This window comes from Salvelinus sp. IW2-2015, linkage group LG16 (assembly GCF_002910315.2).
Source record: "Salvelinus sp. IW2-2015 linkage group LG16, ASM291031v2, whole genome shotgun sequence".
Lineage (NCBI taxonomy): Eukaryota > Metazoa > Chordata > Actinopteri > Salmoniformes > Salmonidae > Salvelinus > Salvelinus sp. IW2-2015.
In genome coordinates, this window is record NC_036856.1 from 31,853,844 (window position 1) to 31,880,433 (window position 26,590).

Genomic DNA, 26,590 nt, shown 5'->3' on the forward strand with positions numbered 1-26,590 from the left:
CAATGCTTTTATGACTTCAAGCCTATCAACTCCCGAGATTAGGCTGGTGTAACCGATGTGAAATGGCTAGCTAGTTAGCGGGGTGAGCGCTAATAGCGTTTCAAATGTCATTCGCTCTGAGACTGGGAGTAGTTGTTCCCTTTGCTCTGCATGGGTAACGCTGCTTCGAGGGTGGCTGTTGTCGATGTGTTCCTGGTTCGAGCCCAGGTAGGAGCGAGGAGAGGGACGGAAGCTATACTGTTACACTGGCAATACTAAAGTGCCTATAAGAACATCCAATAGTCAAAGGTATATGAAATACAAATCGTAGAGAGAGAAATAGTCCTATAATTCCTATAATAACTACAACCTAAAACTTCTTACCTGGGATATTGAAGACTCATGTTAAAAGGAACCACCAGCTTTCATATGTTCTCATGTTCTGAGCAAGGAACTTAAACGTTAGCTTTCTTACATGGCACATATTGCACTTTTACTTTCTTCTCCAACACTTTGTTTTTGCATTATTTAAACCAAATTGAACATGTTTCATGATTTATTTGAGGCTAAATTGATTTTATTGATGTATTATATTAAGTTAAAATAAGTGTTCATTCAGTATTGTTGTAATTGTCATTATTACAAATACATTTTAAAAATTGTCCGATTAATCAGTATCTGCCTTTTGGTCCTCCAATAATCGGTATCGATATCTGCATTGAAAAATCATAATCGGTCGACCTTTAGTCCTAGGTCTAAGTCGGCAACAATTGAAAAAGTGCAGTGGAACTGGCTTCAAGGTCCAGAGTTGAGTTTGAAGAGCCTAATCTATTGAATTTTCACTCATTGTAAGTCGCTATGGATAAGAGTGTCTACTGAAATGTAAATGTGAAATGGATCAAGGAGGAAAGAGAAGGATGGAGGGAAGGTAGGGATTTTTTTTATTTTACTTTATTTAACCAGGTAGGCTAGTTGAGAACAAGTTCTCATTTACAACTGTGACCTGGCCAAGATAAAGCAAAGCAGTTCGACACATACAACAACACAGAGTTACACATGGAATAAACAAACATACAGTAGAACAAGTCTATATACAGTGTGTGCAAATGAGGTAAGATAAGGGAGGTAAGGCAATAAATAGGCCATGGTGGCGAAGTAATTACAATATACCAATTAAACACTGGAGTGATAGATGTGCGGAAGATGAATGTGCAAGTAGAGATACTGGGGTGCAAAGGAACAAGATAAATAAATACAGTATGAGGATGAGGTAGTTGACTGGACTATTTACAGATGGGTTATGTACAGGTGCAGTGATCTGTGAGCTGCTCTGCCAGCTGGTGCTTAAAGTTAGTGAGGGAGATATGAGTCTCCAGCTTCAGTGATTTTTGCAGTTCATTCCAATCATTGGCAGCAGAGAACTGGAAGCAAAGGCGCCCAATGGAGGAATTGGCTTTTGGGGTGACCAGTGAGATATACCTGCTGGAGCGCGTGCTACAGGTGGGTGCTGCTATGGTGACCAGTGAGCTAAGATGAGGCTGGGCTTTACCTAGGAAAGACTTGTAGATGACATGGAGCCAGTGGGTTTGGCGACGAGTATGAAGCAAGGGCCAGCCAACGAGAGCGTACAGGTCGCAGTGGTGGGTAATATATTGGGCTTTGGTGACAAAATGGATGGCACTGTGATAGACTGCATCCAATTTGTTGAGTTGAGTGTTGGAGGCTATTTTGTAAATGGCATTGCCGAAGTCGAGGATCGGTAGGATGGTCAGTTTTACGATGGTATGTTTGGCAGCATGAGTGAAGGATGCTTTGTTGCGAAATAGGAAGCCAATTCTAAATTTAATTTTGGGTTGGAGATGCTTAATGTGAGTCTGGAAGGAGAATTTCCAGTCTAGCCAGACACCTAGGTATTTGTAGTTGTCCACATATTCTAAGTCAGAACCGTCCAGAGTAGTGATGCTGGATGGGCAGGCAGTTGCAGGCAGCGATCGGTTGAAGAGCATGTATTTAGTTTTACTTGCGTTTAAGAGCAGTTGGAGGCCACGGAAGATGAGTTGTATGGCATTGAAGCTCATCTGGAGGTTAGTTAACACAGTGTCCAAAGAAGGGCCAGATGTATACAGAATGGTGTCGTCTGCGTAGAGGTGGATCAGAGAATCACCAGCAGCAAGAGCGACATCATTGATGTATACAGAGAAGAGAGTCGGCCCGAGAATTGAACCCTGTGGCACCCCCATAGAGACTGCCAGAGGTCCGGACAACAGGCCCTCCGATTTGACACACTGAACTCTATCAGAGAAGTAGTTGGATAGAGGGATGGAGGTGAAGAAAGGAGAGATGGAGGGAGGGAGAGGGATGGGATGGAGAAGACAAAACTGGAAGGGGTAACGTTGTTCTGGTTATAACAGAGAGTCCTTGGCCCTGCAGGTGTATCTGTTTGCAGAGGCGCTGGCTGAGGGAGCGGTGAAGATGGGCATGCCCAGTGCTCTGGCCCATAGCATCGCTGCTCAGACTGTATTGGTGAGTTTTTGGTTACATAAAACAGCCCTCATTTGTATTATATTAGCACAGGTACTTCTGTATCTCTGTTCATGTGTAATGTTCTTCTCTGTTCTAGGGGGCAGGCCAGTTGTTGAGGGACTCAGGGAAGCATCCAGCCCAACTGCGTTCGGAGGTGTGTACACCAGGAGGCACCACTATCTTCGGGCTTCATGCCATGGAGCAGGGGGGTGTGAGGGCCGCCACCATGACCGCTGTGGAGACTGCAACTGAGAGGGCCAGGGAGCTGGGCAGGAAGTCGGRGCCTACGGCCACAGAAAATAGGAAGTGAAGTCGTTTTGGCCCATAGTAACTGATTCAGGAAATGTAGAATTTTTGGTTGCTCTCTGCCCAACGCCCACAGAAACCACTTCAGTCTCCAACTTTGTTACGGTTGGAGCCTAATCTAACTACAAATCTGACTGGAGGAGTTATTCAAGGACACATAGTGATTGTGAAGAATACAGCAAGATGTGTCAAATCAGCGCTAATCCAGTTATCTTCATAATTTATCAATGTTCATTTGAAATATTAAAGTGAATTCATTGGTATTTTCAGTTTTTGTTATTAAAAGAATGTTGTACCTATCTGGTCCAAACGGATGGCTATGAACAGGTGCTGTACATTCACACTTTGTTAATTCAGATGGTCCTTATAGAGCCTGCACATAGTATGATATTGGAAATTACTTACAATGTATTTGAGTGGTACTGTACATTAATGTACTAAAAGTACATTTCCATTCTTCTAAAGTGTGGCCTATCAAGTTACAGATGTTACATACAATTCACCTTCCTTAGGTTTTCTGCATTTGTTATTTATTTACTTTGAAAACTATCCCAACATTTTTTTATTCCAGACAAATAAACAAAAAAATCAATGTGACATGATTTTGAGCGGTCCCAGTCTCTGAAATCAAGTGACCCCTGCTGGCGGAAGAAATTACGTTTTATTAAACAGTTCCTTATTCTGTCATGTGCAAGCGCAGTGCGTGTTGAATGGGAGTATACCAATCCTGGGAAAACTGATTGCACAAATTAATAAAAGCTAAATTGACTACACACTGTTCCAGACTTTAATAATATTATAATCCTAAAATATTTTCAGTAGGATATATGTGAATCAACCGGGCGTTTAAAAAACAGGGCCCTTCCCCCTTGTCCCCCACACCCCTTCGGTGGACGCTTATTCTGTTCTCCCTTTCTGTTCTAGGCTCCTAACTGAACAAGCACACGAGGAACACCGGACCCGTTAACTATCGAAATACAGAACAGTAAGTAACTGACAGCTCGTTTTTCCAACCGGGTAATGAACATGGTAGCCGCTAGTCAAATTGTTTGGTGTAAGGGAGAGCTAATGTAAACGGTCAAGAAAAGAAATGTTGGGACAGCCATGAGCGTCCAAGTCGGGCCCGACCGGCTAAATATGAATATCAACAGAAGCTGCGATATTCAGACATAAGAAAATACGTAATTTTTCAGAGAATTCATTGCTAATGAATCTAGACGGGTGGCTATGACGTTTTAGTTTACAAATGCTTCAATTTGGAAGTGGCACCACCTGCCTCAATGTCTTGAGAGCGACGGAAGATGTCGACATGACGTATGTTATATCAGTGACGTTAAATTGTTACATTGTAACATGGCCATCAAAGGAATAATACCGCTGTTGATACAATGTTTCAATGTGTTTTTTAACACTGTCTCAAATAACAACCTCTTATGTCTCTGTCCCCTTGTTATATGCTCTCAAGGATTGGAGAAGTGAGTAGCCTTTTACATTAGTCTTTCTTTGTCATACGTTTAGTAAAATGTGGTTTAGGTTATTGATTATTAATTGAATGACACAACGTTTATATTTTTTTCTTTGCAATCACGCAGTCTTAAAATAGTCCTCCGGCCCCAATCCGTATGTGCCACGAGGAACCAAAGGCACGTTTAGCCAATTCTTGAGGCTGTCACAATTTTATGTACACGCCTATGCTGTAGCCTATTCCCAAGGTGTTGATTTCCCGGTAGGCCGGTATGCAGTATTATAATGTTTGTTTGCTTTGTTCATGGCTCGCGGCGGAATGGATGAAAATAACGTGTTGCGCATTCTAATCACGAAAGTTGTTTGTTCTCACACACTCACCAAGGAAGGTGAGTTACATTCGTTTATTTTATTTTATATATAGGCCAACTATAAGGTGTTTTACATGCATATCATGCAGGAAATCATTTTCTTAACGGCCAAACTATCAAGATGTGAATAATTTTAACAATCAAAATAATCTCTAATATATATTGTTAATAGGACTACAGCCAACTACAGCCAAGTTGTTTCTATTAGTAGTACTAAAAAACGATTGGGGGAAAAAAACACATCTAGATGGCTATAAGGAAATGTGTTTCCTTTTTCACTATGGTATGAATTATGCATGATTTGCCCGCCATCAACCACAGCTTCATCCTGGACTGTTAATAACTCAAGTCTTTGCTGTGGCAGTTTATGTTGTGTAGTCTACTGTATAGAATCTAGGATTATATGATGTGTACACAGAACATACAGGATGTGTCCCAAATTGCACCCTATTCCCTTTATAGTACACTACTTTTGACCAGAGCCTTAATGCACTATAAAGGGAATAGGGTGCAACTCGGGATACTCAACATTGTGAGGTTGGTCCTACCTGCATTAGATCTGATTTATCATTCCAGTGCTGTTCCTGTTATAACGCCATTCATTCAACAACGCCCCCCAGCAAACTTGCTGAGTGATCATATTTTATTTTCTGCCCTTTAAGGTTATGGAGCAACTTTTTCAGTTTGCATGCAGAATATGCATATTTTGATATATATATATATATACTGCTCAAAAAAATAAAGGGAACACTAAAATAACACATCCTAGATCTGAATGAATGAACTATTCTTATTAACTACTTTTTTCTTTACATAGTTGAATGTGCTGACAACAAAATCACACAAAAATTATCAATGGAAATCAAATTTATCAACCCATGGAGGTCTGGATTTGGAGTCACACTCAAAATTAAAGTGGAAAACCACACTACAGGCTGATCCAACTTTGATGTAATGTCCTTAAAACAAGTCAAAATGAGGCTCAGTGGTGTGTGTGGCCTCCACGTACCTGTATGACCTCCCTACAACGCCTGGGCATGCTCCTGATGAGGTGGCGGATGGTCTCCTGAGGGATCTCCTCTCAGACCTGGACTAAAGCATCCGTCAACTCCTGGACGTCTGTGGTGCAACGTGGCGTTGGTGGATGGAGCGAGACATGATGTCCCAGATGTGCTCAATTGGATTCAGGTCTGGGGAACGGGCGGGCCAGTCCATAGCATCAATGCCTTCCTCTTGCAGGAACTGCTGACACACTCCAGCCACATGAGGTCTAGCATTGTCTTGCATTAGGAGGAACCCAGGGCCAACCGCACCAGCATATGGTCTCACAAGGGGTCTGAGGATCTCATCTCGGTACCTAAGGCAGTCAGGCTACCTCTGGCGAGCCATGGAGGGCTGTGCGGCCCCCAAAGAAATGCCACCCACACCATGACTGACCCACCGCCAAACAGGTCATGCTGGAGGATGTTGCAGGCAGCAGAACGTTCTCCACGGCGTCTCCAGACTCTGTCACGTCTGTCACATGTGCTCAGTGTGAACCTGCTTTCATCTGTGAAGAGCACAGGGCGCCAGTGGCGAATTGCAATCTTGGTGTTCTCTGGCAAATGCCAAACGTCCTGCACGGTGTTGGGCTGTAAGCACAACCCCACCTGTGGACGTCGGGCCCTCATACCACCCTCATGGAGTCTGTTTCTGACCGTTTGAGCAGACACATGCACATTGTGGCTGCTGGAGGTCATTTTGCAGGCCTCTGGCAGTGCTCCTCCTGCTCCTTCTTGCACAAAGGCGGAGGTAGCGGTCCTGCTGCTGTGTTGTTGCCCTCCTACGGCCTCCTCCACGTCTCCTGATGTACTGGCCTGTCTCTGGTAGCACCTCATGGCTCTGGACACTACGCTGACAGACACAGCAAACCTTCTTGCCACAGCTCGCATTGATGTGCCATCATGGATGAGCTGCACTACCTGAGCCACTTGTGTGGGTTGTAGACTCCGTCTCATGCTACCACTAGAGTGAAAGCACCGCCAGCGTTCAAAAGTGACCAAAACATCAGCCAGGAAGCATAGGAACTGAGAAGTGGTCTGTGGTCACCACCTGCAGAACCACTCCTTTATTGGGGGTGTCTTGCTAATTGCCTATAATTTCCACCTGTTGTCTATTCCATTTGCACAACAGCARGTGAAATTTATTGTCAATCAGTTTTGCTTCCTAAGTGGACAGTTTGATTTCACAGAAGTGTGATTGACTTGGAGTTACATTGTGTTGTTTAAGTGTTCCCTTTATTTTTTTGAGCAGTGTATATTGGCATTTGTTTGTGATTCAAGTTATTTAGTTGGCCATGATGGCATCTATTGGTTGCCATATAAAGAATATAAGTGGACCTGAATAGAGGCTGTTTATCCAGAGACATCTACTATTGGCTACCCTCCGACGAATGAGAATTCTAAGAACTCCAGAATATAACATTGGACATGAGGGGTTGTGTTCAGAAGGCATGAAATAGGAGTAAAACTTGTGAAACGGAGGCACTAGCCTGTACTCCTTGGTGAACACTTTGAAGATGTTTTCTCCTGTTTGTGCTCTTCGAACACAACCGGTGAAGTGAACATCGTTCAGTTCATCATTCATCCGACCTTGGTCTGCTGGATCTGGCTCTTTGTCTGTTCTTTTCCTTTCTCTTCCTGCATGCCTCAATGCATTCTGGGATTGATCCATTACAAAGCAAAAATGGCAGAGTCCAATGGATCAATTTATCTGTCTCTCTAACTTCTCTCCTCTGTGTAACTAACCCTCTAGCCTGTCCCTTTCTCCCTCTTTCTCTGCTTCGGATCAAAGATGCTGTCTCAGTGGAACCCCCCGTGTTCAGCAATGGATCAGTCTGATCCTGATCTCCCTCCCAACCACTGCCAGGTGGACTGTACCAATGAGGTGGCAGAGGGGGGTCAGAGGAACAGGGGTGGTGTCTCTTTGTCCTCCCCAGAGAGCAGCAGCATGAATGGAGATGGCAACCGGAAACGCAGTGGGAAGAGCCGTCGCCGTCGGAAACGCTCCGCTCAACCCGACAACCACCCAGCATTCATTGCCGTGGAGATGCATCCGCCTTCACCACCTGGCCAGGGGGAGAGTAGCCACGCCCCTGTCCTTGACTCCCCCAGCATGGTCCTGCTCGGCATGCGGCCTGAGTGTGAATCTGTGTGGTTTGACCGCGGTGTGTATGAGCAGGCTGAGAGTCTGTATCAGTGCTGGTTGGCACGCTCTGCCAACGGTGCGAAGACACGGCCAAGCAGCTCACCCTCGCTCTCTGCCCTGGCTGCTGACAACCACCCCACCTCGCCTCAACCCTCACCCTCACCCCCTGGCCCGAACCACCCAATCACCCCTCCAACCATAGTATCTGAAGAGCATTGTGTTTTTGCAGAGCCCCTGCTGCAGCCAGCAGCCCCAGATTTCCTGGCCCTCCCCGCAAACAGCGCCGCCACACCAGACGAGGGGTACCTGTCCCTTGCCCAGACCCCCCAGGCGGCCTCCCCATTGACCTCGGCCCAGGCCCCTGGCCAGCTGATGAACGGACTGCCCTGTCTCCCCGTGGAGCTGCTGAGGCACGTGTGGCTGCAGAAGCCTCTTTACGACCGGGCCGAGGCAGCCTTCTACCAGAACCTCTACGGCAACAACCGCTCTCATACCTGCAACAACCTGGATGGTGGAACCTCCACCTCACGTACCAACCCTAACGCTCACTCAAACTCCAGGGGTATTGGAGACCACCCACAGAGTCTTATGGAAGAGGAGGAAGTGTTAGAAGAAGCAGCCATGGTCTCACAGGGGAAGGCCGAAGTCTATCACTCTCTGCTCACCATTCAGGAGGAGGAGGAGCCTGCTGACGTCACAGATGAGGAAGGTGTGGCCATGTCAGTGGGAGGAGTCTGTTACTTCCTTCATCCGGACAGTGAGAGGGTGTGGCTAGACCGGGGACGCTACGAGGATGCAGAGAGATGTTTCTACGGTTATTACCAGAATGTACCTGTGGAGTCAACAGTAACCAACAGAGAGGAGGGGGCTCTTGGGGAAGAAGATACTGCGGCGTCCGCAATGTCATCGCCAGCATCACCGGTCGCATGCAACGGCCCTCTGAGGGACAAGTATGACCCATTCCAGGAGTCTTGACCTCCACAAACAAAACCAGCTTCATTTGATGATATCCTTTTCATTGCTTTTTGATTTCTTTAACTTGTTTTCTGTTTTTATTTGCTCATTTGTCACTTTTTTTTTGCTTTACCCTTTTCATTTTTTGACTTGCATGATTATTTATTTTACTCAATGTTGGTGGTCTTCAGAGATTTATCCCAAGGGCGCAACTTTGGTTTTATAAGTGGGGGGGCATAAATAAGAATATAATGTTTCTAAACACTTCTACATTGATGTGGATGCTACCATGATTATGGATCATTCTGAATAAATCATGAATAATGATGAGTGAGAGTTATAGAAACACAAATATCATACCCCCCCACACAAATACTAACCTCCCCTGTCATGGTAATGGTTAGCATGTCTTGGGGGTATGATATATTTGTGCATTCTGACATGTCATTATTCACAATTCTTTCAGTTTTGGCTGTAATCTTGGTAGCATCCACATTAATGTAGAAGTGCTTGAAAGCGTTTGTTTTTATTTATAATAAAAGTGAATCAAATGACACAATAGATTATTTACCATTCATTTCTATTGGGCACAAAATCTGAAACACAACCACAACAAACAGCAAATGCATCCAACAAATTTGTAGAGTCACAAGCTTGATATAGTCATTCAACTCTATGAATGTGGGACCAAATGTGGGGGGGAAACTATGCACAACAAGTGTTGTAATTTCTAAACGGTTCCCCAACCTTCCAATTAATGGCAATGCATTTCTTAGCCACTATGAATGCTAGGTTACACAGTTTCTTCTGATAAGTCTCCAGTGTCAACATTTCCAAGCAAACAAAAACAGGGAGAATCTGTACACATGCTGAGATAAAATAACATACTCTTTTCCAGCCATCTCAAGAGCATAATATATTGAAATATGTCCCCTTTTGTGTTTTACACCTCCAGCAGAGGAATAAAATTTCTGAGTGCCTGGTATTCAGTTACACTGGCATATAGTATGTTTTATGGACGGTCTTAAATGGCTATWAMTTATGTCTGAGATTATATGAACATGACTGGGCATTTAAACATATCTGTATCCATTCATCAGTACTGTCTCCCAGGTCTTCCTCACATTTTTGTTTAACATGTTTTGTGTCATCAGGAAAAGCCTCTATCAACCCTTAACACAGTTTGGAAATCAACTTTAGAGGTTTGTCAGACTGCCTTAAAATAGTTTGTCTTTGCAGCTTCAGGCTTGTCCAGTGTTTGCTGCACATAGAGAACAAAGTGTTGCATCTGCAAAAGTTCACCTCAGCGCTGTCAGACTGGTCTTCCCTGGTTGCCTGACTCTGCTGAGACCCCTGTCACCATCTGATCCTGCTAAGACATGATGAGCATAGTGTTGTGTACTGACTGCATCATGACAGTAAAGCCTGTAGAGCTGATTATACAGTGTCAGTGTGAAAAGTAGGGAATTGGCTAGGGAAACTGGCAGATGAATAATGTTATTGCTGTACTGACTGTGATTGGAGCAAAAATAATATCTAACGTTAGCCAACTTTTGACTAGCTGTAATGGTACATCAACAGGTGAAAACAAGCCAAGTTCATTTACTTCTGTTGAAACAGGACAAAACTTAGGCTACAAAACATTTCCATACACACAACAGCTGTTAGATACTACAGTGCCTTGCAAAAGTATTCATCCCCCTTGACGTTTTTCCTGTTTTGTTGCGTTACAACCTGTAATTTAAATGGATTTTTATTTGGATTTCATGTAATGGACACACACAAAATAGTCCAAATTGGTGAAGTGAAAGGGAAAAAAGAACTTGTTTCAACAAATTAAAAACGGAAAAGTGGTGCATGCATATGTATTCACCCCCTTTGCTATGAAGCCCCTAAATAAGATCTGGTGCAACCAATTACCTTCAGAAGTCACATAATTAGTTAGATTGCACACAGGTGGACTTTAAGTGTCACATGATCGCAGTGTATATATACACCTGTTCTGAAAGGCCCCAGTGTCTGCAACAACACCAAGCAAGCGGCACCAAGGAGCTCTCCAAACAGGTCAGGGACAAAGTTGTGAAGAAGTACAGATTAGGGTTGGGTTATAAAAAAATATCCAAAACTTTGAACATCCCACAGAGCACCATTAAATCCATATAAAAAAATTGAAAGAATATGGCATCACAACAAACCTGCCAAGAGAGGGCCGCCCACCCAATCTCACGGAGCAGGCACGGAGGGCATTCATCAGAGAGGCAACAAAGAGACCAAAGAGCTGCAAAGCTCCACAGTGGAAATTGGAGTATCTGTCCATAGGACCAATTTAAGCCGTACAAAGCTGGGCTTTACGGAAGAGTGGCCAGAAAAAAAGCCATTGCTTAAATAAAAAAAATAAGCAAAAACATTTGGTGTTCGCCAAAAGGCATGTGGGAGACTCCCCAAACATATGGAAGAAGGTACTCTGGTCAGATGAGACTAAAATGTAGCTTTTAGGCCATCAAGGAAAATGCTGTGTCTGGCGCAAACCCAACACCTATCACACTGAGAACACCATCCCCACAGTGAAGCATGGTGGTGGCAGCATCATGCTGTGGGGATGTTTTTCATCGGCAGGGGCTGGGAAACTGGTCAGAATTGAAGGAATGATGGATGGCGCTAAATACAGGGAAATTCTTGAGGGAAACCTGTTTGTCTTCCAGAGATTTGAGACTGGGATGGAGGTTCACCTTCCAGCAGGACAATGACCCTAAGCATACTGCTAAAGCAACACTCGAGTGGTTTAAGGGGAAACATTTAAATATCTTGGAATGGCCTAGTCAAAGCCCAGACCTCAATCCAGTTGAGAATCTGTGGTATGACTTAAAGATTGCTGTACACCAGCGGAACCCATCCAACTTGAAGGAGCTGGAGCAGTTTTGCCTTGAAGAATGGGCAAAAATCCCAGTGGCTAGATGTGTCAAGCTTATAGAGACATACCCCAGGAGATTTGCAGCTGTAATTGCTGCAAAAAGGTGTCTCTACAAAGTATTGACTTTGGGTGGGGGGTGAATAGTTATGCACCGCTGTTTAAAAAAAAATATATATATTTTTTGTTGTTATTTCTTGTTGGTTTCACCCCCAAAAATATTTAGCATTTTCAAAGTGGTAGGCATGTTGTGTAAATCAAGTGATACAAACCCCTAAAAAATCTATTTTAATTCCAGGTTGTAAGGCAACAAAATAGAAAAAATGCCAGAGGGGTGAATACTTTCGCAAGCCATTGTACCTGACAGATGGCTTGTGTTGAACTGGCTGTGGTAGCTACTAGCTAGCTTATGTTAGTTCATTCTCTCCAGACAGATCTTAAGTCAAGATGGAATGAAACATTAGCTAACAGTACATGTCAGTTACACTACTAGCTCAGCACTGGGAAAACATATTTTTTGTCAAGTCAAACAGCACTTACTTTGCCAGCTACATCAATCAAATAAAGAGTAGCATATTTCTGCTCTGCTTGGTTTTATCACTCCAGAGAAAAAGCACAGCACACACAGACAACAGCTGCCTCTGTTTGCATGCTCTGTGGTGTCTGCAGAGTCCTACATCCAGCCGTCTGAAACCACCAAACAGCCTACCTGACCGCTCTGAGGCATCCGCATGGTCCTAAAGCACAACGATGCTGCTTTTTGTATCACAATCCAATGATAAAACTGGGGGGACAAATATGCAGTACCCAGTGAAAGTCGTGCCCCTAATTTATCTTACTTCTAAGGATTGTCTGTAGTGGGACACAGATGGTTAAAACAGAGGGATACAAACAGTCTAATGGACTCACTGAATTACTAAACATTAGATCCCTTTCTCCTCCCTCTTCTGTCCCGCTCTCTTCTCATATCTGCTTCCTCTCCCTCTCTGTAGCACCATGAGTGCAGCATTAAACTACCTAGCTCAGGAGAAGATCTGGTTTGATAAACCTCACTACGATGAGGCAGAGAGATATTTCTACGAACGCATGAACGGCACCTTACACCCAGCACAAGTAGGTCGTTTCTCTCTCTCTCTGTGTGTGTGTGTGTGTGTGTGAGAGAGAATCGCCTCTTCCTCACACGTGTCTCCACCTCTCTGGTGTGTGTGTGTGTACATCAGTGTTTGACCTGGTCCCTGTACTTTACCCTATAGGAGCTGGTGGGAGCCAACAGCATCCTGCAGGACATAGCCCGGGCCAGGGAAAACATCCAGAAGTCTCTAGCAGGAGTGAGTGTAATATAATACACATCTGAGCCTTCACACACCCCATCTCTCCCACTATCTGCTTTAAAGCTGCACTGAAAGTAAGATCATCACCTTTTTAATATACAGTACTGTGCAAAAGTTTTAGGCAGGTGTGTAAAAATGTTGGAAAGTAAGAATGCTTTCAAAAATAGACATGTTAATATATTATATGTATCAATTAACTAAATGCAAAGTGAGTGAACAGAAGAAACATCTCAATGAAATCCATATTTGGTGTGACCAACCTTTGCCTTCAAAACAGCATCAATTCTTGTAGGTACACTTGCACAAAGTCAGGGATTTTGTAGGCATAGGTGTAAGATTGAACAATTATACCAAACATGTGCTAATGATCATCAATTAAATATGTAGGTTGAAACACAATCATTAACAGAAACAGCTGTGTTGGAGGAATAAAACTGGGGGAGGACCAGCCAAGCTCAGCTAACAAGGTGAGTTTGCTGAAGACAGTTTACTGTCAAAAGTCATACACCATGGCAAGACAGAGCACAGCAACAAGACACAAGGTAGTTATATTGCATCAGAAAGGTCTCTCCCAGGCAGAAATTTCAAGGCAGACAGGGGTTTCCAGATGTGCTGTCCAAGCTCTTTTGGAGACGCACAAAGAAACGGGCAACATTGAGGACCGTATGGCAGCAGGTGCTCTGGACTGATGTCAAAATTTGAAATATATGGCTGTAGCAGAAGGTAGTTTGTTCGCCGAAGGGCTGATAGAGGTACACAAATGAGTGTCTGCAGGCAACAGTGAAGCATGGTGGAGGTTCTTTGCAAGTTTGGGGATGCATTTCTGCAAATGGAGTTGGGGATTTGGTCAGAATTAATGGTCTCCTCAATTCTGAGAAGTACAGGTAGATACTTATCCGTCATGCAATACCATCAGGGAGGCATCTGATTGGCCCCAAATTTATTCTGCAGCATGACAACGACCCCAAACATACAGCGAAAGTCATTAAGAATTATCTTCAGTGTAAAAGGAGTCCTGGAAGTGATAGTACGGCTCCCACAGAGCCCTGATCTCAACATCACCGAGTCTGTCTGGGATTACATGAAGAGAGAGGAGCACCCGAGGCTGTTTAAATCCACAGAAGAACTGTGGTTAGTTCTCCAAGATGTTTGGGCCAACCTACCTGCCGAGTTCCTTCAAAAACTGTGTGCAAGTGTACCTAGAAGAAATTATGCTGTTTTGAAGGCAAAGGGTGGTCACACCAAATATTGGTTTGATGTAGATTTTTGTTCCGTTCACTCACTTTGCATTTTGTTAATTGATAAATATAAACTATTAATGTCTATTTTTGAAAGCATTCTTACTTTACAGCATTTTTTCACTCCTGTCTAAAACGTTTGCATGGTACTGTAGATCATCTTTTGTAGTGTGTTACCTGGTCCAAGACCCCACCCACACACATGTCCAAATGTATGTGGACACCTGCTCGTCTAACATCTCATTCCAAAATCATGGGCATTAATATGGAGTTGGTCCCGTCTTTGCTGGCTGCCAAAACAGCCTCCACTCTTCTGGGAAGGCTTTCCACTAGATGTTGGAACATTGCTGCTGGGACTTGCTTCCAACCAACCACCAGAGCATTAGTGAGTTTGGGCACTGATGTTGGGCGATTAGACCTGGCTCGCAGTCAACGTTCCAATTCATCCCAAAGGTGTTTGATAGGTTTGAGGTCAGGACTCTGTGCAGGCCAGTCAAGTTCTTACATCCCAATCTCAACAAACCATTTCTGCATGGATCTCGCTTTGTGCATGGGGGCATTGTAATGCTGTAACAGGAAAGTGCCTTACCCAAAATGTTGCCACAAAGTTGGAAGCACAGAATCATCTAGAATGTCATTGTATGCTGTAGCAGTAAGGATTCCCTTCACTGCAACAGGGCGAACCATGAAAAACAACCCCAACCATTATTCCTCCTCCACCAAAACGTTACAGTTCAAATCAAATTGTATTTGCCACATGCGCCGAATACAACAGGTGTAGACTTTACTGTAAAATTCTTACATATAGCAACTTAACCAACAATGCAGTTCAATAAATATGTTAAGAAAATATTTACTAAATGAAGTATAAATAAAAACCAACAAAGTTGCACTATGCATTGCGGAACGTAGCGTTCTCCTGGCATCTGCCAAAACCCAGATACGTCCATCAGACTGCCAGATGAGCGTGATTCATCACTCCAGAGAATGCGTTTCCACTGCTCCAGAGTCCAATGGCAGTGCTTTTACCCCACTTCAGCCGACACTTGGCATTGCACATGGTGATCTTTGGCTTGTGTGCTGCTGCTTGGCCATGGAAACCCATTTCATGAAGCTCCCAACGAACAGTTGTTTCCAGAGGTAGTTTGAAACTCTGTAGTGAGTGTTGCAACCGAGGACAGACAATTTTTCTAAAGCGGTCCTGTTCAGTGAGCTTGAGTGGCCTATCACTTTGCGGCTGAGCCATTGTTGCTCCTAGACAATTCCACTTCACAATAAAAGCACTTACACTTAACCGCAGCAGCATCTAGCAGGGCAGAAATGTGAAGAACTGACTTGTTGAAGGTGGCTGGCATCCTATGACGGTGCCACGTTGAAAGTCACTGAGCTCTTCAGTAAGGCCATTCTACTGCTAATATTTGTCTATGGAGATTGCATGGCTGTGCTCTATTTTATACACCTGTCACCCAACGGGTTTGGCTGAAATAAGCCATATATATATATATATACACTGCTCAAAAAAATAAAGGGAAACACTTAAACAACACAATGTAACTCCAAGTCAATCACACTTCTGTGAAATCAAACTGTCCACTTAGGAAGCAACACTGATTGACAATAAATTTCACATGCTGTTGTGCAAATGGAATAGACAACAGGTGGAAATTATAGGCCAATTAGCAGACACCCCAATAAAGGAGTGGTTCTGCAGGTGGTGACCACAGAACCACTTCTCAGTTCCTATGCTTCCTGGCTGATGTTTTGGCACTTTTGAATGCTGGCGGTGCTTTCACCTCTAGTGGTAGCATGAGACGGAGTCTAACAACCCACACAAGTTGCTCCGGTAGTGCAGCTCATCCAGGATGGCACATCAATGCGAGCTGTGCAAGAAGGTTGCTGTGTCTGTCAGCGTAGTGTCCAGAGCATGGAGGCGCTACCAGAGACAGGCCAGTACATCAGGAGACGTGGAGGAGGCCATAGGAGGGCAAAACACAGCAGCAGTGTCACGTTCCTGACCTGTTTTATGTTATTTTTTGTATGTGTTTAGTTGGTCAGGGCGTGAGTTGGGGTGGGCATTATATGTTTTGTGTTTCTTGTTTAGGTCACTTGAAATTAGCCTTATAATGGTTCTCAATCAGAGACAGTGTTTGCGTTTTCCTCTGTTGAGAACCATATATAGGTTGGCTGTTTCACACTGTTTGTTTGTGGGTGGTTGTCTTCCGTGTCAGTGTATGTTCGCACCACACGGGACTGTTTCGTTGTCGTTAGTATATGTAGTCTGTTCCTGTTCATGCGTTCTTCATGTTTTATGTAAGTTCTCTCGTTCAGGTCTGTCTACGTCGTTTTGTTGTTTTTATAAAATTATCAAGTGTCTTCGTGTGTTTAGTTTCGTCTTGTGAATAAAGAATATCATGTCATCATACCTCCCGCTGCAAATTGGATCTTCCGATCCCTCTCTCCTCTCCTCGTCCGAGGGAGGAAGAATTAGAGTTTCGTTACAAGCAGGACCGCTACCTCCGCCTTTGTGCAAGAAGGAGCAGGAGGAGCACTGCCAGAGGCCTGCAAAATGACCTCCAGCAGCCCACAAATGTGCATGTGTCTGCTCAAACGGTCAGAAACAGACTCCATGAGGTGGTATGAAGGGCCGCGACGTCCACAGGTGGGGTTGTGCTTACAGCCCAACACCGGTGCAGGACGTTTGGCATTTGACAGAGAACACCAAGATTGGCAAATTTGCCACTGGCGCCCTGTGCTCTTCACAGATGAAAGTAGGTTCACACTGAGCACATGTGACAGAGTCTGGAGACACCGTGGAGAACGTTCTGCTGCCTGCAACATCCTCCAGCATGACCAGTTTGGCGGTGGGTCAGTCATGGTGTGGGGTGGCATTTCTTTGCGGGGGCCGCACAGCCCTCATGGGCTCGCCAGAGTAGCCTGACTGCCATTGAGGTACCGAGATGAGATCCTCAGACCCCTTTGGAGACCATATGCTGGTGCGGTTGGCCCTGGGTTCCTCCTAGCAGCAAGACAATGCTAGACCTCATGTGGCTGGAGTGTGTCAGCAGTTCTGCAAGAGGAAGGCATTGATGCTATGGACTGGCCCGCCCGTTCCCCAGACCTGAATCCAATTGAGCACATCTGGGACATCATGTCTCGCTCCATCCACCAACGCCACGTTGCATCACAGACTGTCCAGGAGTTGGCGAATGCTTAGTCCAGGTCTGAGAGGAGATCCCTCAGGAGACCATCCGCCACCTCATCAGGAGCATGCCCAGGCGTTGTAGGGAGGTCATACAGGCACGTGGAGTCCACACACCACTACTGAGCCTCATTTTGACTTGTTTTAAGGACATTACATCAACGTTGGATCAGCCTGTAGTGTGGTTTTCCACTTTCATTTTGAGTGTGACTCCAAATCCAGACCTCCATGGGTTGATAAATTGATTTCCATTGATAATTGTTGTCTGATTTTGTTGTCAGCACATTCAACTATGTAAAGAAAAAAGTATTTAATAAGAATATTTCTTCATTCAGATCTGGATGTGTATTTTAGTGTTCCCTTTATTTTTTGAGCATATATATATATATATATATATATATATAAATATATATATATACACAGTGGGAGACAAGTATTTGATACACTGCCGATTTTGCAGGTTTTCCTACTTACAACGCATGTAGAGGTCTGTAATTTTTATCATGAGTACACTTCAACTGTGAGAGACGGAATCTAAAACAAAAATCCAGAAAATCACATTGTATAATTTTTAAGTAATTAATTTGCATTTTATTGCATGACATAAGTATTTGATACATCAGAAAAGCAGATCTTAATATTTGGTACAGAAACCTCTGTTTGCAAATACACAGATCAACGTTTCCTGTAGTTCTTGACCAGTTTGCACACACTGCAGCAGGGATTTTGGCCCACTCCTCCATACAGACCTTCTCCAAATCCTTCAGGTTTCGGTGCTGGCGCTGGCAATACGGACTTTCAGCTCCCTCCAAAGATTTCCTATTGGGTTCAGGTCTGGAGACTGGCTAGGCCACTCCAGGCCTGAGATGTTTCTTACGGAGCCACTCCTTAGTTGCCCTGGCTGTGTGTTTCGGGTTGTTGTCATGCTGGAAGACCCAGCCACGACCCATCTTCAATGGTCTTACTGAGAAGGAGGTTGTTGGCCAGAATCTCGCGATACATGGCCCAATCCATCCTCCCCTCAATACGGTGCAGTCGTCCTGTCCCCTTTGCAGAAAGCATCCCCAAAGAATGATGTTTCCACCTCCATGCTTCACGGTTGGGATGGTGTTCTTGGGGTTGTACTCATCCTTCTTCTTCCTCCAAACACGGCGAGTGGAGTTTAGACCAAAAAGCTCATTTTTTGTCTCATCAGACCACATGACCTTCTCCCATTCCTCCTCTGGATCATCCAGATGGTCATTGGCAAACTTCAGACGGGCCTGGACATGCGCTGGCTTGAGCAGGGGGTCCTTGCGTGCACTGCAGGATTTTAATCATGACGGCGTAGTGTGTTACTAATGGTTTTCTTTGAGACTGTGGTCCCAGCTCTCTTCAGGTCATTGGCAGGTCCTGCCATGTAGTTCTGGGCTGATCCCTCACCTTCCTCATGATCATTGATGCCCACGAGGTGAGATCTTGCATGGAGCCCCAGACCGGGGTGATTGACCGTCATCTTGAACTTCTTCCATTTTCTAAATTGCGCCAACAGTTGTTGCCTTCTCACCAAGCCTTGCCTATTGTCCTGTAGCCCATCCCAGCCTTGTGCAGGTCTACAATTTTATCCCTGATGTCCTTACACAGCTCTCTGGTCTTGGCCATTGTGGAGAGGTTGGCGTCTGTTTGATTGAGTGTGTGGACAGGTGTCTTTTATACAGGTAACGAGTTCAAACAGGTGCAGTTATACAGGTAATGAGTGGAGAACAGGAGGGCTTCTTAAAGAAAAACTAACAGGTGTGTGAGAGCCGGAATTCTTACTGGTTGGTAGGGTGATAAATACTTATGTCATGCAATAAAATGCAAATTAATTACTTAAAAATTATACAATGTGATTTCTGGATTTTTGTTTTAGATTCCGTCTCTCACAGTTGAAGTGTACCTATAATAAAAATTACAGACCTCTACATGCTTTGTAAGTAGGAAAACTTGCAAAATCGGCAGTGTATCAAATACTTGTTCTCCCCACTGTATATATATATAATATATATATATATATATATATATTTATATATATATATATATATTATTATACACACACAGAACCAGTCAAAGGTTTGTACACCTACTCGTTCAAAGGTTTGTATTTGTACTATTTTCTACATTGTAGAATACTAGTGAAGCATCAAAACTATTTATAACACATATGGAATCTTGTAGTAACCAAAAACGGACAGCTTTGCACACTCTGCATTCTCTCAACCAGCTCATGAGGTAGTCACCTGGAATGCATTTCAATTAACAGTGTGCCTTGTTAAAAGTTAATTTGTGGAATTTCTTTCCTTAATGCGTTTGAGCCAATCAGTTGTGTTGTGACAAGGTAGGGTGGTATAACGAAGATAGCCCTATTTGGTAAAATACCGTCCATATTATGGAAGAACAGCTCAAATAATAATCAAAGACAGTTCAACATTACTTTAAGACATGAAGGTCAGTCAATCTGGAAAATTTCAAGAACTTTGAAAGTTTCTTCAAGTGCAGTCGCAAAAACCATCCAGCGCTATGATGAAACTGGCTCTCATGAGGACCGCCACAGGAAAGGAAGACCCAGAGTTACCTCTGCTGCGAGGATAAGTTCATTAGAGTTAACTGCACTTCAGATTTCAGCCCAAATAAATGCTTCACAGAGTTCAAGCAACAGACACATCTCAACATCAACTGTTCAGAGGAGACTGCGTGAATCAGGCCTTCATGGTCGAATTGCTGCAAAGAAACCACTACTAAAGGACACCAATAGGAAGAAGAGACTTGCTGGGGCCAAGAAACACGAGCAATGGAAATCTGTCCTTTTGGTCTGAGTCTAAATTTCAGATTTTTGGTTCCAACCACTGTCTTTGTGAGATGCAGAGTAGGTGAATGGATGATCTCCGTGTATGTGGTTCCCACCTTGAAGCATATGTGTTATTTCATAGTTTTGATGTTTTCACTATCATTCTACAATGTAGAAAATAAAGAAAAACCCTTAAACAAGTAGGTGTGTTCAAACTTTTGACTGGTAGTGTGTGTGTGTGTGGTGTGTGTGGAGATATATCTTTACTGAACTGGCCATATCCACCCAGCTAAGACTGTTTCACAGCAACATTCTGTTTTGACTGCAGCTAGTTGTGTTAATGTTGACCCTGAGCTGCTGACAAGAACCTTGAATACCCTGGGTTGTAGTCATTAGTGCATGCAATGGAAATAGTTTTGCAATGAAAACAAGTTTCTTATTGGACAAGTTAAGGTAATCGTGCCACATTTCAGTTGGTTTTCTTCCTTTTTGTTTCCAGTGAACACAACCCAGGCCTATCACTTGCACTTAGAGAACAAACAGGTGTGTTTTTGATTTTCATGCTCTGGTTTAGCTAACATGAAATCCAAAAGTGTGATTTCACGAGCCATCAAGTGTTTTTGTCTGTGGTTCATTTCAGCCCTAGCCATTCCTGCATGTTTCAGTAGCATGTTGTGGCTCGTAACGCTGGTTTAAGCCTCAGGGGTGTGTGTGGGTTTATGCAGGTATAACCTGCTGAGGCAAGACTTCTGTTTGTATGATTTCTTGCGTGACTGACTTAACCCTTCATTCCTCTGCCAATTCCCCTGTAGACCAGTCCTGGGTATACCTCTGCCTGAACCATCCTGTAGACCAGTCCTGGGTATACCTCTGCCTGATCCCTCCTGTAGACCAGTCCTGNTCCTGTAGACCAGTCCTGGGTATACCTCTGCCTGATCCCTCCTGTAGACCAGTCCTGGGTATACCTCTGCCTGAACCAATTTCGCCAAACGGGGGATGATTTAACAAAAGCGCATTTGCAAAAAAAGCACAATCGTTGCACGACTGTACCTAACCATAAACATCAATGCCTTTCTTAAAATCAATACACAGAAGTATATATTTTGGGTATTAGAGGTCGACCGATTATGATTTTTCAACGCCGATACCGATTATTGGAGGACCAGAAAAAGCTGATACCGATTTAATCTGGCGATTTAAAAAAAWATATATATATATTTAAAAAAAAATATATATATATATAATAATAATATTTATTTGTAATAATGACAATTACAACAATACTGAATGAACACTTATTTTAACTTAATACACCAATAAAATACATTTAGCCTCAAATAAATAATGAAACATGTTCAATTTGGTTTAAATAATGCAAAAACAAAGTGTTGGAGAAGAAAGTAAAAGTGCAATATATGCCATGTAAGAAAGCTAACGTTTAAGTTCCTTGCGCAGAACATGAGAACATATGAAAGCTGGTGGTTCCTTTTAACTAGAGTCTTCAATATTCCCAGGTAAGAAGTTTTAGGTTGTAGTTATTATAGGAATTATAGGACTATTTCTCTCTATACGATTTCTATTTCATATACCTTTGACTATTGGATGTTCTTATAGGCACTTTAGTATTGCCAGGGTAACAGTATAGCTTCCGTCCCTCTCCTCGCTCCTACCTGGGCTCGAACCAGGAACACATCGACAACAGCCACCCTCGAAGCAGCTTTACCCATGCAGAGCAAGGGGAACAACTACTCCAAGTCTCAGAGCGAGTGACGTTTGAAACGCTATTAGCGCGCACCCCGCTAACTAGCTAGCTATTTCACATCGGTTACACCAGCCTAATCTCGGGAGTTGATATGCTTGAAGTCATACACAGCGCAATGCTTGAAGCATTGCGAAGAGCTGCTGGCAAAACGCACAAAATTGCTGTTTGAATGAATGCCTACGAACCTGCTGGTGCCTACCATCGCTCAGTCAGACTGCTCTATCAAATTATAGACTTAATTATAACATTATATCACACAGAAATACGAGCCTTAGGTCATTAACATGGTCGAATCCAGAAACTATCATCTCGAAAACAAAAAATGTATTCTTTCAGTGAAATACGGAACCGTTCCGTATTTTATCTAACGGGTGGTATCCATAAGTCTAAATTTTCCTGTTACATTGCGCAACCTTCAATGTTATGTCATAATTACGTAGAATTCTGGCAAATGAGTTCGAAACGAGCCAGGCGGCCCAAACTGTTGCATATACCCTGAATCTGCGTGCAATGAACGCAGGAGAAGTGACACAATTTCAACTGGTTAATATTGCCTGCTAACCTGGATTTCTTTTAGCTAAATATGCAGGTTTAAAAATATATATACTTCTGTGTATTGATTTTAAGAAAGGCATTGATGTTTATGGTTAGGTACAGTCGTGCAACGATTGTGCTTTTTTCGCAAATGCGCTTTTGTTAAATCATCCCCCGTTTGGCGAAGTTGGCTGTCTTTGTTAGGAAGAAATTGTCTTCACACAGTTCACAACGAGCCAGGTGGCCAAAACTGCTGCATATACCCTGACTCTGTTGCAAGAGAAGTGACACAAAGAAATTCATGTTAGCAGACAATATTAACTAAATATGTAGGTTTAAAAATATATACTTGTGTATTGATTTTAAGAAAGGCATTGATGTTTATGGTTAGGTACACGTTGGAGCAACGACAGTACTTTTTCGCGAATGTGCACTGCATCGATTATATGCAACGTAGGACACGCTAGATAAACTGGTAATATCATCAACCATGTGTAGTTAACTAGTGATTATGATTGACTGATTGATTGAATGTTTTTTATAAGATAAGTTTAATGCTAGCTAGCAACCTACCTTGGCTTCTCACTGCATTCGCGTAACAGGCAGGCTCCTCGTGGAGTGCAATGTAAAGCAGGTGGCTAGAGCGTTGGACTAGTTAACTGTAAGGTTGCAAGATTGAATCCCGGAGCTGACAAGGTAAAAATCTGTCGTTCTGCCCCTGAACAAGGCAGTTAACCCACCGTTCCTAGGCCGTCATTGAAAATAAGAACACATTCTTAACTGACTTGCCTAGTTAAATAAAGGTGTCCAAAAATCCGATTTCCGATTGTTATGAAAACTTGAAATCGGCCCTAATTAATCGGCCATTCCGATTAATCAGAGACTCTGGTCAACCCCAGAACCACTATCCTGTAAGTGTCCCACCCTGTGTGACAGTAGCTAGCTACCCCTTACTGAGAGCAATGTGTCACACACAACACACACACACCAGCCACCCCGACCCTCCTTTCACCCCTATCCACTTTATTCTCCCTGTATAATGGACATGCTTCTCTCTGTCTGTCTGTCTGTCCATCTCCATGGTCTGCCCTGTCCATCCTCCTCTGAGGTGTTGCTAAGATGGACATTTTGTTTTGAAGAGTTGTGATTGGTCAGTGTCAAACCTCTTATGTTTGGACCCTTCTCTTCTGTAGAATGTTAGAAGGGTCTACTGAAAGCTCCTCTGATCATCACCAAGACCTTAGACTCGGGATGGGCAATGTTAATCGGATATCCGAACTGACGTTTGTATTCTAACACTTGTGAGCGTATTCATTTGTCCCCAAAAATTTTAGGCCTATGAAAAAGCTAAAAATAATGAAGAAGCTTTATCTAAAAGTCTTTTCAAGCTCATTTTCTATCTTGTGGGGTATGGGTTGGGTTTTACAGGAAAATACATTTTACTATCATGGTGCTTTTAGCCCCCCGGTCAGCCCTGACAATGGTATGCTGTTTTCCCCACTTCAATTGGTGATTTACCCTACAGGCACGCACCAACGGAGTTTCCACAAGACCTTACACAGATCAATGCAAAACACTCACCAGAACTTTTTGTGAAAACTGAATCAGTTCCTTGATGGTGAACATCATCCTAGGCTAACGGCAACAGTTAAAGAGAAGTCTGAAAACAGCACATTGTCTGCTTTTGTGGCATTTTCTGTCTTTCTAATTGGTCGAGTAGTATTTTAATTTTAAATGTTGACTGTTGACTATCTGGATATCCAAATGTTGTTTTATATTATTCGAATAGTTAAAAAATTGCTAATGCCCATCCTTTCCACACTCTTTCTTCCTGAGTGGGAGGAGCGTTGCATTAGCTGTAATTGTAGCTGTCATTCATTGTCTATTCGCTCTCTGCCAACAGCTGTATTTATTTATGAACACAACATGTGACAGATCTGTTGTTTACCCTATTGTGTCTTCGATTTAACTGATCATGTTACCTGAGTTTGGCCAGTAGAGGTTGCTGGTGATCTGCTTACAGTGACATGTTGACTTTCGTGTGTGTGTGTGTGTGTGTGTGTGTGTGTGTTTTGTGTTCAGAGTGCAGCTAATGGGACAGGAGATCAAGGGGAACTCGTCACACAGATCAAGATCCTGGAGCTAGAGAACCACAGTCTGCACCAAGGTGTGTGTGGCATCTGTGTATCTTACTCAAAGGTGCGCGTGTGCTTCCTTCCATGTGATCTTACTGACTCTCTTTCCCGTGTGTGTCTCTGTCTATAGTGGTGGAGGACCTGCGGTCAGCTCTGTCTAAGTTGGAGTGTCGGGTATCGGTCCTGGAGAAATTCCCATCGCCAGCCCCAGTCCCTGCAGCCCCCTGTACAAATGTAAGTCCTTCTCACGCTGGTCCTGTGTGGCTGAGTTAGGAAGAGCATGGCGCTAGCAAAAACAAGGTTGTGGGTTCATTCTCCGCAAGGATCACATACATGTAATCAATCACAAATTTTTGTGTAAATTGCTTTGGATAGAAGCATATGCTTAGTGGCCATTGTCTTCCGACAGATGGCATCATTTTAAGGAGACGAGTAGCTATGGACTATTATTAGTGCAGACTGAGTCGTTGTACTTTCTGGCAGGACACAATGTTAACTGGCATATATTTTTCTCATATTATTYGTCTGCTCCTCACCTCCTCAGGCCACATCTGTCCAGCAGAAGACGACCAGTGCTCCAGTTGAGGAGGAGGAGGATGATGATGATGATATGGACCTGTTTGGCAGTGATGACGAGGAGGATGCGGAGGCCGAGCGAATCAAAGAGCAGAGGCTGAAAGAGTACACAGAGAAGAAGGCCAAGAAACCCATCCTCATCGCAAAGTCTTCTATCCTATTAGATGTCAAGCCTGTACGTCACAGTCCCCAACCACTCTTCCTAACGCTCTCTCCATCAGTAGACAGTATTTTATAAATATTTATGATGGTATATTTGTTCCAGTGTGTTTTCATGACATTCAAATCTTTCTTCATGTCTTCCGGTTATGTTATTTCCCTTTCTCTCCACCTTCCCCTCTCTCTGCTCTCCCTTTAACTCTCTCAGTGGGATGATGAAACAGACATGGCTAAGCTGGAGGAGTGTGTGAGGTCTGTTGTTGCTGACGGTCTGCTGTGGGGTCAGTCTAAGCTGGTTCCAGTGGGTTATGGTATCAGGAAGCTACAGATCCAGTGTGTTGTTGAGGACAACAAGGTGGGGACAGACCTGCTAGAGGAGGAGATCACCAAGTTTGAGGACTACGTGAGTGCAGGCCTGATTCTTCAAGCACACACACACACACACACAACACACACACACACACACACACACACACACACAACACACACACACACACACACACACACACACACACACACACACACACCTCTCTTTGACAATATACTATACTGTATGACCTTGTACGGTTATCTTAACCAAATGAGAGACGGTTGGAAACTGTTGTGTAGTTTATCTTGATGAATGTTCTCTATTCTTTTGTTCTACAGGTCCAGAGTGTCGACGTAGCAGCTTTCAACAAGATTTGATTCAACCCTCTTCCTCGTCATTGGGCCCGTCCCACATGGCACCCTATTCTCTATATTGTGCATAACTATTGATGAGAACTCTATAGGCCCTGGTCAAAAGTAGTGCACTATATAGGGAATAGTGTCATTTGGGACTTGGCCATGTTCCCTGTCCATTCATCGCTGCTGTTTGTGTCACATGGTTAATAATAAAGAGCTTTTGGTGCACTTGAACTCTTCTATTTTCTCTTTCTCTGGGTATTCACACATGTAAGGTTTAGGAACCACTGTAAATTACCATTTATTGTAAAATTCATGGACAAAGTTTGGTTTGTCATGTGTTAATAAAAGGGTCAAATCCATCCCTAGATGAGGTAGCAGCATTCTCCTACAAGATACATTGGAGTGTACAAAGCATTAGGAACACTTGCTCTGTCATGACAGACTAACCAGGTGAATATAGATGAAAGCTATGCTTCCTTTATTTATTGAT

General features: G+C 43.5%; 2 protein-coding genes across 6 annotated transcripts in view; both read left to right on the forward strand.

Moving 5' to 3' along the window:
- LOC111975467 (pyrroline-5-carboxylate reductase 3-like) overlaps positions 1 to 3,581 on the forward strand; it is a 12,022-nt gene extending 8,441 nt beyond the window's left edge. Inside the window, 2 exon segments of the mRNA XM_070447424.1 lie at positions 2,373 to 2,502; positions 2,600 to 3,581. Of these exon segments, the coding sequence (XP_070303525.1) occupies positions 2,373 to 2,502; positions 2,600 to 2,812 (343 nt within the window). The 3' untranslated portion in view covers positions 2,813 to 3,581.
- Positions 3,582 to 3,679: 98 nt separating this feature from the next.
- Positions 3,680 to 26,331, forward strand: LOC111975555 (elongation factor 1-delta-like). Of its 5 annotated transcripts, XM_024003893.2 has the most exons (9): positions 4,328 to 4,661; positions 7,476 to 8,779; positions 12,684 to 12,804; positions 12,945 to 13,019; positions 24,644 to 24,728; positions 24,827 to 24,930; positions 25,241 to 25,447; positions 25,640 to 25,834; positions 26,080 to 26,331. In XM_024003893.2, the coding sequence occupies exons 2-9, from the start codon at positions 7,476 to 7,478 to the stop codon at positions 26,116 to 26,118; spliced, it is 2,130 nt and encodes a 709-aa protein (XP_023859661.1). In that variant the 5' UTR covers positions 4,328 to 4,661; the 3' UTR covers positions 26,119 to 26,331. The 5 variants fall into 5 exon arrangements, with proteins under 5 accessions (XP_023859662.1, XP_023859665.1, XP_023859664.1 ...); XM_024003894.2 differs by lacking the exons at positions 4,328 to 4,661; positions 7,476 to 8,779 and adding an exon at positions 3,680 to 3,793; XM_024003897.2 differs by lacking the exons at positions 4,328 to 4,661; positions 7,476 to 8,779 and adding an exon at positions 4,274 to 4,283.
- The last annotated feature ends 259 nt before the right edge of the window (positions 26,332 to 26,590 follow it).

Bases quoted from the DNA above. Each gene is read 5' to 3' on its own strand.
- LOC111975555 (XM_024003893.2), top strand. From the start codon at position 7,476: ATGCTGTCTCAGTGGAACCCCCCGTGTTCAGCAATGGATCAGTCTGAT. The intron at 8,780-12,683 runs GTATGACCCATT...CCCTCTCTGTAG, and splicing joins AACGGCCCTCTGAGGGACAA to CACCATGAGTGCAGCATTAA. The intron at 24,931-25,240 runs GTAAGTCCTTCT...TCACCTCCTCAG, and splicing joins CTGCAGCCCCCTGTACAAAT to GCCACATCTGTCCAGCAGAA.